The 10,753-nt window shown below is 41.3% G+C and overlaps 1 protein-coding gene across 1 annotated transcript in view; it reads right to left on the bottom strand.

The window, feature by feature from the left end:
* Nucleotides 1-1,013: 1,013 nt before the first annotated feature.
* The window catches only part of TMEM64 (transmembrane protein 64), a 30,136-nt gene continuing 20,396 nt past the window's right edge, over nucleotides 1,014-10,753 (bottom strand). The window contains exons 2-3 of the mRNA XM_069957390.1: nucleotides 5,195-5,350; nucleotides 1,014-4,209 (exon numbers count right to left, since the gene is read on the bottom strand). Coding sequence (XP_069813491.1) covers nucleotides 4,024-4,209; nucleotides 5,195-5,350 — 342 coding nt within the window. The 3' untranslated portion in view covers nucleotides 1,014-4,023. The remainder of the gene's footprint in view (nucleotides 4,210-5,194; nucleotides 5,351-10,753) is intronic.

The raw sequence follows: 10,753 nt of genomic DNA, 5'->3' as shown, positions 1-10,753 counted from the left end.
AAAACAGCAAGAAAAGGATAACACTTCATAGGTGGTGAGACAAAAAAGAAATCCTACACTTACCCGAGGAACAGTGTGCATGTTCTTCAGTAGACGGACTAGCTCAGCTGGCAGGTAAACGCCCCAGGCATTCTTAGGCCTTCATAGTATATGGTAACCCCCACTTCCTGTAATTTGTCCTGATCCAGCTGTTACTAGAGACAAATGTCCCTTCACAACAGGCAGTGGACAGCAGATTGCAGGGAAGGGAGACTCCTAGTGGCCAAGACTTTAGAACTATTTTCTTAGGGTAAGAAGTCACATTTTCGTTAATGACATGATTTCAAAATGTGAGGAATCAAATTTCAAATAGAGGGACGTTATTCCCGAAGTAATAGCTGTTATTTAGGTCCTCATTTTGTACATTTCTTTTAAAAAATTCAAATTGTGACATTTTAGTGCAACTATCACTAGCTTAAAGTATTCTGTGTACCTGAACATGCTGGTTTTATGATCAATCACTAATGATAAAATACAGGCCAATACAATAGTATACTGTAGCGCAGGGGTAGGGAACCTTCGGCCAGCCAGCTGTTGCAAAACTACAATTTCCCATCAAAGATGAGCGCAGCTTTAGCCCAATCGTTCGGCATGGGAATACTGGTGGCAGAAGTTGGATGCAGCCCTATGGAGTCGGGAAAAACATGGATATAGCCTATGGCTGTATCCATGTTTTCTTGGACTCTCTATGGCTGCATCCAACTTCTTCAGCCACCAGTATTCAAATGCCGAATGATTGGGCTCAAGCATGTTCGAGTTTAGCTTATCTCTATTCCCCATACCTGTTCTAGGGGAACGGCAGACATAGTATTCAATCCCATAATAAAAGCTAATAAAAAACGGCTTGCCTTGCAGATTCTGCATGAAATTAACCATTAAACATACAATTATGTTCTTTCTGAATGAATCCAAACAAACCTTAAAATTACACATTGAAAAGTTTAAGGAAGATTTACATTTTTCTGTTCACTTTTTCACAGAGTCACTCGACACATCTGTTAAATTATAGTTTAATATTCCATAGCTGAACTGTAATAACTCAGATGAAAATTCACATTTCAAAAGTCCTGAGTAAAAAAAGGGGGAGGTGGGGGGTTGGTTTTACCATCTCGGAATACAAATTTAGCACAGGTCTTACCGTCCAAATGGAATAAATGTGCAAAGCAAATGGAACAGACACAGTACAGCAATGTACAAGTCTAAGTGTACTTGCGCACTACATGCAAAGGAGGCGGCCATGTTGTGGACAGAGCCAAATGTACAAAATCAATGTTAATGATATTTTCCTCCAACACGACTACACCCAGTGTGTGTAGGCAGCAAATGCAAGACTTGAAATACAAAAAATTCAAGCAATGGCTATATTTATATTGTTTTAAAGCTTATATTACAAGTGGAAATAAAAAATAAATAAGCATAAAAATTTGAAGGCCACTCAATAGTACATGCTGCAGACAGTCCAGCATTTTAGATCTGGAGATTTTGCCGTCTCCATGAATTTCTATACATGTATCGTCGATGTACCCTATGAATAAGTAAGCAATACCGTTACAACTACATCTACAAAAATATAATACCAAAATGACTTGTACAATACATATTGCTGCGTACCATTTAGTACCGGAGCTGCTTTCAGTCACGTGTATCAGCAAATCCTACACAATGAGAATATGTCAAGTCTAAAAAGAGTCAAGAGGGCCAGAAATACCTAAAGTTTAATTGTGTCTAGAAATGAACAGGCAGTAACATTGCTCTCATCAAGGCGACCAATAACTCCGCCGCCAAAGAATCCCAAAATATATTATACACACCGCCCTACCAACCCATGGCATCATGCACCAGGCTGTAGTAAGCTTCCCCCAACCTCAAGGCTGCCACCATAAAAGTGTAAAGGGCTTTACTGTAGCGCTGTATACCTATGGAGTTCATACAGAGATATAACCAATATTTTTCTGTTGGATTCTGGATAAATCTGAATGATTTCTAATAAAACATGCAAAAAAGAAGGGAATTTTATTAACATATAAAATTTGGTCCACCCACATATGTGCAAAAACTGGAGACTTTTTGCTTTGCTTAATGAAATTCACAAATAGGTCGGGCTTAGTGTGAAAGGGTGTGGGCTCTATGGACGCTCCATAAAGGGGTTATCCAGTGCTACAAAACACATGGCCACTTTTCCCCCTCTCTTGTCTCCAGTTCAGGTGTGATTTGCAATTAAGCTCCATTTACTTCAATGGAACGGAGTTTGAAACCCCACCCAATCTGGAGACAAGAGACGGGGAAAGTGGCCATGTTTTTGTAGCGCTGGATAACCCCTTTAATGTCAGAAACTGATGGAAACTATAGTGCAAAAACTACAGAATACAGCAGTTTTTCGGGCACGTAGGATAAAGTACACTTACTATACTTATTTAGAGACATAAGTCTCTTAAAGGGGTTATCCAGGATTGGAAAAACCACAGCTACTTTCTTTCATAAATATCTCCACCCTTGTCTTCAGGTTGTGTGTGGTTTCAGGTTGTGTGTGGTATTACAATTCAGATCCATTTTACTGCTAAAAACAAAAACTGAGGACAGGAGAGGCTATTTCTGGAACAAATCTGACTCTATTGTATGGATAGGGAACCTGCAGCCCTCCAGCTTTTGCACAAATACAATTTCCATCATGCCTGGACAGCCTATCCAGACATGATGGGAATTGTAGTTTAACAGCCGGACGGTTACAGGTTCCTGGTATAGAGGATTCTGGACACTCAGCAGTGTGCATGATGCCTTAACGCAACCCATTCAGGTAAACAACAACGATCTGTAAATCTAGCCCTTGACAAACATGGCTTTTACCCGCAACAAACCAAAACTCCAGTTGTGTCTATGGAACTCAAACTTTTAACAAAACACAACTAGTTTAAGAGCACTTTGTATGGGGGGTCTTCTGAATTGTTTGGACAGTAAAAATGGTCCTACGGTTATCAAACACTATCTACAAAACTAATAAGACTGATACAAGAAATGTATGTGAAAGAGCTACCCAAAACATTCAGAAATATGTATGTAAAAGTTCCCCACATTATATGCAGCTGACTAAATGTTTATAATGCAGTCAATCCCTTGGCAGAACAAATAGTCTACTCTCCAGGAGAGAAGCCTCTGCCTCTAAAACACAACTTTAAATAGGGAAGGTCCACCTTAACAAGTTTATATTGTCCCAGTGTATCTAAACTAAAAATGTAAGCAACTTTGCAAAAACAAAATCTATTATTTTGTTTGAAATTTATACACAGATCAATCTGTCGTCATGGTAACAGACTACAAACTAAGCGTAGTCAGCTGAACTTTCCTCCTATTTCTTGCTAATATACCAAATGTATGTTAAAAATAAGTATGGGGGAGATGGATATAACTGACAGCACTTTGTTTGTAGTCTGTTACTACGGAAACACCTAGGCATGCATTAAAGCTATATGCAAAGTTGCTTTATTTTTAGTTGAAATTCATTTAAACTATATTTAAAAAGTTGCAAAGATGGATTTTTTTTTCTCTCGACTGGCGATGTTATCCACAGATCTGTCAAGATTTCGTAGAACTCAAGCTGTATTTTAGGCGACATGATGCTGTAATAACAATACTATAAATGCAAAAAAAAAAAAAAAAAAAACAAAGATCAAAAACATACTTTTGCATTTTGCAAGTTTTCTTCATTTCATATGAAATAGCTATGTGCATTAATAAATAAATATGCCATGACATTTGTTCTTAAGAGCTGTGCAGGAAAAAGTGCATTGTATATGCCATGGCACACACAGAATGTGAAGGTCAAAAGGATGCTGCCAACATGGAGATCCTGGTGGGCATCCTTGCAAAAAGGAAAACCGCTTAAGGTTCATTTGGAAAGTTCTGGAGGAGCCCAAGTCTTTTTCCTTCAATAAAGAGAAAGTCATTGGAATCTTGGCAATAACAAAGGCTGCACGGCTTGAGTAGAGATCATACAATGTTAATCCCGCCCATAGAAAACAAGGTTCTTTTGCTGCAGAAAATGGAGCTACCACCGTTGAGTTGAGTCCCCTTCAGAGAGGTCTTTAGCTCCATTTCACAAGCCATGATAGCTGCATTGAGTTCTACTTGGGCCCGGTGGACAACATAGAACATAAGAGCTATGCTTATTATAATCTGTGGAGGAGGAGAGAAAGAATATAATATAAAAATTACTTTCGTAGTAGTGTTATATTCCTAGTGTTCATTTTATATGCAACCCCCCCAACCCAATTCACCCCCCTCACTCTCATATTCACAATCCTTGGGCTTGAGTGACGCCACTTAAAGCGAATCTACTTGATGGTACATTCGTTTTAAGTATTACCCATGTATAGAACGGCATTGGCGCAGGAAAGCCGGTTGGAGAAAAACCCCGCCCCTCTATGACGCGGCTCCTTTGATTCTAATGGAGCTGCGTCATAGAGGGTAGGGGGTTTTATCCCAACTGAGGACAGGCCCACCTCCAATGCTTGACCACCCCTTCACTAACCCCTTCTCCTTCCATTAAGTCAACCTGATCAGCACCCTTTTACCAGCTCTATGTAATGCTAAAATTATTTTATCATCACTCCGGTTTTAACCTAACAAATCCAGGCAAGTTCTTAACAAGTTCGTCACTGGCGGAAAAATTTTTTTGGCTAGGATGTGGAGGCGGGATATTAAAGTTGGGGACTTTGAGACCTGTAGGAGGACACTGGGGGAGCGCGAAGAGGTAAGCATAGCTTCCATGTTGTCTTCTATATACCTGCAACATTACACTTTTCTCTTGCCAGATAAGTTTCACACTGAGTAAATGTGACGGAATTCCACGCAAAGCCTACTTTCAGAATCCCGCCTGCCTCAGTGTGTCAATGCGATGCCTCACATGCACCTCTGCTCAAAGAATTGAAATGTCAATTCTTTGAGCAGAGAGCAGAGGCGCGGCGGGGGCTCCGCGTGAAATTCCACCATATTTACTCAGTGTGAACAGACCCGAACCCCTTTAAGCACTATATTAAACTAATTCAAGGATTATGAAAAATGAAATAAAAAAACATATCACACAGAGAAACAGTGGTCCACTCTATAAACTCACCATCACCTAAATATCATGTGGTCACTATAGTGGGGGGAACATTACCTGTAAGCTAAATATGAAGTATCCACTAACACTTTGTTCCGCAATGACATCCTCCATCGTACGTAACGTTGTTCCCAGGTAGGAGTTCAACAGTTGGGTTGGAAATAGTCCAACTGAAGATGCCGCAAGGTAGTTGGGTAGTGATAGATCTGTGATCTAGGGAGAAAGGAAAAATAATAGCATTGAAAAAAATATGAACAGTAAAATAAATAAAAAAAAATAAGAACTAGCACAGGGGCAACATACAGCAGGAGATCCATTAATACTGGGGGCCCAGCCAGTATCCATCCCTTGTGCAGCCAATGCTGCCCGGGTGATCGCTAGGTTGTCCGGGCAGCCCATAGCAGAGGTCTGCTGCCGCTGCTCCTATTCCACGGGCCATAGTCAGCAGATTGCTGCTATATGAGTCGTTTGTCTTTCAACTTGTTGAAGGGCAAACGACTGCAACGATCAGCCGCCAGCGTTCATGTTGACTGATCGTTGCCTTCTATTACATGGAACGATTATTGGCCGTAACATCGTCCGAAAACAGCCGATAATCGTTCCTTGTAATAGGGCCTTAAGGCTGGTCTGGTGTAGCGATGGCAAATGTTACTCCTTGAGTTATGTACACGTAGAAACAAACCAAAAAATAAATAATAAATAAATCAGAACATTTTGTCATATTGTGATGAGATGCTCTAGAACAGGAAACTGTGACACAAAGGGGAAGGGAGACATAAACCCACATTACAATGGCAGAACTATAGAGAGAGGTACAAGCTGCATCTGCCAGTGCCTGACCATCTAAGATTGTCAACTATGTTCCTGATAGATGTCAGGGCCCTATTACATGGAGCGATAATCGGGCCAATCAGGCAGATTATCTGTGTAATAGAGACAACAATCAGCCGATGATCGTGTGATCAGGTCCGGACCTAAAGTCATTGACTGCTGACCGTGCATTACTACGTGTAATGGGGATGCACGGCTGATGGCCAACAATTAAATAGACTGTTATACATCACCTCTTCATGCTAACGGTCTTCTCTGCTGTCCTGGCCAGTGATTGGCTGAGCTCTGAAGCTACAGTCACAGCACCGGGGAGGAAGAAGAGAACAGGTAAAGAGCAGGAGCGTGGAGAGGTGATGTATAACAGTTTAGGGCAAGGGCTGCATGGACACTGGACAACGATGTCAGTGCAGCCCTTGCTAAACGATAATTGAGCCGTGTAATAGCAGATCGGCACTCGTTTACATTATTGATCAGGCCGTCATCAGCCGGTCTAAGTGGACCCTTACTACAATGCAATTTGCTATACAAAATCTAGACTGTATGATACATCAGGTGATTCTGTAGACTGTCTCCTCTAAGTTTAGATATACTATTAGATTATTGTATACCACAAACATGCTCGAAAATAGTCTAGTCATATCAGGCAGTTCTCTACAGTCAATAGAGCTTGTTTCCAGCAATAAGGTGGAATAAATGCCAAAGCATAGAGTGAAGTATGCTGCAGTCCCCTTCTCCTCAATATATTTGAAAAGTGCTGGGGGTCTGCTACAATGAGCCAGGGCGAGAACACTCTGTATATCTAATCATCTATAGGGGTCTGAAAACTCAGTTCCTGACTGATAAAAAAAAAATCCCTCTTCATATTTCAAAAGGTTTTTTTTAATGACCGGGATACTTCAATTTTGGAGGTTTTTGTTGGTACTGTGAAATGTATGTTTCTGCCACTTTAAGCAGCGGTGTGCCTCTGTGGCCGCTCTGCCAGGTTGACATCTCAGCAGCCCCGTTGTGATGACTCTGGGATCCTGATGTAATGAGATGCTGGCACTGCTGTTTGTAGCCCCAACGCTTCCATCCAGCGGTCTGCAGCCGAAGACGCTGCAAAATGTAATTAAGGAGAAAACAAAACACACTGTGCCAGAAATCTACGAGGCGCTGCTGGTAACCGAGTCATTGAAATAATGAGAAGAAAACCACTCAGAGCAAACAGAACCTATTACAATGCATTACTATTATGTGACTTATTGTTCCATGCAGAACAAACAAACTAACCCACACTGTGAGATAGAAAATATCCCTCTATATTCTCCTGTCTAGAGACAGGGACTGGCCATACTCAGGACTTAAGTGTACCTGTCAAGGCGGCCCACTGCCGGATCAGCAGAGAGCTCCTCCTTTAAACCGGAAGTTTGGATCTCCAAGGCCGCAAACACACCATGAGAATATAATGCGCACAACCCCTATTGGATCAGAATGGGGGTAATTCGCATTGCAGTTTCATAGCGTTTTTGTCGTACAGCGGCCTCTTTCATACAGCTATAAGGGGGGAATCCACCGTTCGCCCCCGCTTAAATCTCTGCCTGACCCATAGACTCCATTCAATGCTTAGATGGATTCTGCCGTCCACCCAAGTCAATTCTTTGGGCAGACGGCGGAATCTGTCTGAGCATAGAATGGAGTCTATGGAATGGGCGGAGATTCAAGCGGGAGCGCACAGGGGCAAGTGGCGGAAGGAAAGTTCTCTGCGCGGATTCTGTAGTGTAAATACACCCTGGGGCTATCTATGTTCATACAGTGTACGAGACCGTCCGTTCCGTGACCCGGCAAGGACACGCAACGGTCGGTCTCTGAAAAAATCCTCCCGGTCGGATGATCTTTTGGCACGCCTGCATCAGAACTTTACACTGCACGCTATGGAGCGAGCGAGTGGCTGGATCCGCTCGCTCCACAGTGTGCACTGACATGGTTTTCTATCATGTCAGAAAACTGACATGCCAGTTGTTTGCAGCGTCGTTAGGGATCCCGGCCGGAGCGTATACTACGCGTATACGCTCCAGCAGGGATTCCATAGGCAGTAATGTAACATATGTTTTTGTATAAATCACGGCCGTGGTTTTACGAAAATATACGTTGTGTGAACATAGCCTAACAAAGGATTGGAACACTAAATAAGGGATCAGAATGGCAGGTGTAAGCTGGGGTTACACCTCTAGGGCTCACACCTATCAGACATTATGGTAAATACTGTGGCGATTCGCCTCCTACTGGCTTTAGTAGAAAATAAAAAAAATGTTAAATTTTTTTTAAACTTACACTGTAGAAAAAAGGTGTCATTAAAAAGTACAACTATCTCCACAAAAAAATTTTTTTAGAACCAAAAGGATGATAAATACAATAGGGCAAAAATTATAAGTTGCGTCCTTAAGGGTGAGTTCACACTTACAGGATCTGCAGCAGATTTGATGGCGCAGATTTAAAGCAAATCTGCAGCTTCAAATCTGCGCCATCAAATCTGCTGCAGCTCCTGTACATGTGAACGCACCCTAAAGGGTTAAAGCTTCTATGATAAACTTCTTTACAGAACAGCACCTGGAGTCAATGAGCTGATATGGATTATACTCGAGCACCATGAAATTGTGGGCACGAGATTATGTAACCCACTGATCAGTCCGTGACTGATCATATTATCCTCCATGTGAACACGTACGTTTACCATCTCCATGATGGTCGGAGTGTACCATCAACCCATTCATCATATGTTACTATTCATAACTACCCGCGCCTGGCGCCAATCAGGACCTGAAAGAAGCTGCCAAGGACAGTGGCTCACTGACTGGCATCTGCTGTGTTACACCGCCCGCAGAGAGCACGCTATACATGCCCAGATTCACTCTTCAGCTTTATTTTGTGAGCCGATCAATCAGGCATCATGGCAGTGACTTTTCTCAATTATATACTGAATTATTAAAGTATAATAGCATCATCCAAATCATGGCCGTTCCTGGATTATCAGAGAAACCTAACCACCATCTTGGATGATGAAAGAGTAGTAGATACTTGGAACAGGATATCAGCGCATGTTGATGGTAAACCCAAAGTGACTATAAACCTGCCTGGCATGAATTTACATCTATCCAAAGGGAGTTATTACACAAAAAGATTATCGTGTGAAAAATCCAATTATTTGAATTTAAGCCATAATCTTACTGTGGGTATGTAGGCAAAGATCAAACGACTAACGAAAATTCATTCGTGTGTCTTTAATCGCATCTTTTGTGCTGACCCTAAAATCATCGATAAGTTCACACAACCTTTTTTTAGCTCCATTTAAAATTACGTGCGTTGTTTTGAGGCTAAAATAATGGACGTTATTTAGCTGTCTGGCCTCCCCTTAGTGCAATGGTACATTATTCTAGTTTGGGGTTACTAATTGGCATTTGGATGTGTCTTAATTGAGAAGTCCATTGCATTTAATAGTAAAAACAGAGACAAAAGAAAGACTGTGTGAACTAATAAAAAACGTCCGCTGTTTGCAAAAGACATCCGAAAATAATGATCATGTTCATTATTTTGACGTCCACGGTAAAAACGTCCGTTATTCAATACATTATGTGCATTGCTCATTCATCTTTCCATTGACTTCAATGCATTGCAGTCAGTTAAATTGCGGCAAAAATGGACGTTATTTTAAATTGCAAAAGCGTCCGCCTTTTCTCTATTTTTGACGTTGTGTGAACATAGCCCTAATCGTGTACAAATCTTTCTGTGTGTGTACACATCGCTGTAGACGAATTGCGATCATAATTACGATGGTAACTAACATTGTTTCATGCATTATGGTGAATGATTTCAGGTCGTTCGCAGTCATTTATCGCTCACTGGAGAAAACGAAAAATTGCCTTGTCCAATAGGACCTTAAAATAAAGCTAATATTATGGTGCGTTTACACAGAGATTTATCTGACAGATTTATTAAGCCAAAGCCAGGAATGAATTTGAAAAGTCTTTTCTTTATGACCTGTTGTCTGTTTATAGTCTGTTCCTGGCTTTGGCTTCAAAGATCTGTCAGATAAATCTCTCTGTGTAAATGCACCGTAATGCTAAGTTTACATGGAGCGATTATCGGGCAAATTTTCGCGATAACAATCGAATTCAAACAATAATCGTACGTGTAAACGCGGCGAACGATCGATAAATCGTTCATTTTGATCTTTTAACATGTTCTTAAATCGTCGTTCGCAAAAAAATTGCCGATCGTTCCGTGTAAACAGTCGTTCACTGATTTTACCTATGTGTGAGATAGGCTTAAGCGATCACAAAACGATCCTAAAACTATTTTCTGTACGATATATCGTTCCATCTAAACACTGATCGTTATAAAAAAAAACGTTACTTCAAGATCGTTAATCGTACGATCGGGCCAATAATCGCCTCGTGTAAACTTAGCATTAGGGTAGACCCACTGGACAATGTGGTCTATGTCTGCCAAAAACTTAGTTTTCTGCACCAAAATACACATTACACCCCATTCCTCCTTGTTGTATCCATACAGCTCCTATGCATACCTATATACTTTCATGGTAACGTAAGACAAAAGCCTGCCCCTGCGGTCATACTGTCATTCACCTGTTTCTTACTTCTAGCTAATTTATCAAAGTCATGTCAGGAGGAGGTCTAGGACAGATGAAAGAGCACAGCTGCTGCCGGATCACACTACCTAGGGATCAGTCATCTTTTCTATGGGGACAGCTGCACAGGAGCTACAGACGCTGAACTATTTACAAAGTTA

The sequence above is a fragment of the Dendropsophus ebraccatus genome, chromosome 2, assembly GCF_027789765.1.
Source record: "Dendropsophus ebraccatus isolate aDenEbr1 chromosome 2, aDenEbr1.pat, whole genome shotgun sequence".
NCBI lineage: Eukaryota > Metazoa > Chordata > Amphibia > Anura > Hylidae > Dendropsophus > Dendropsophus ebraccatus.
This window is presented reverse-complemented; position numbering and strand designations above follow the sequence as displayed.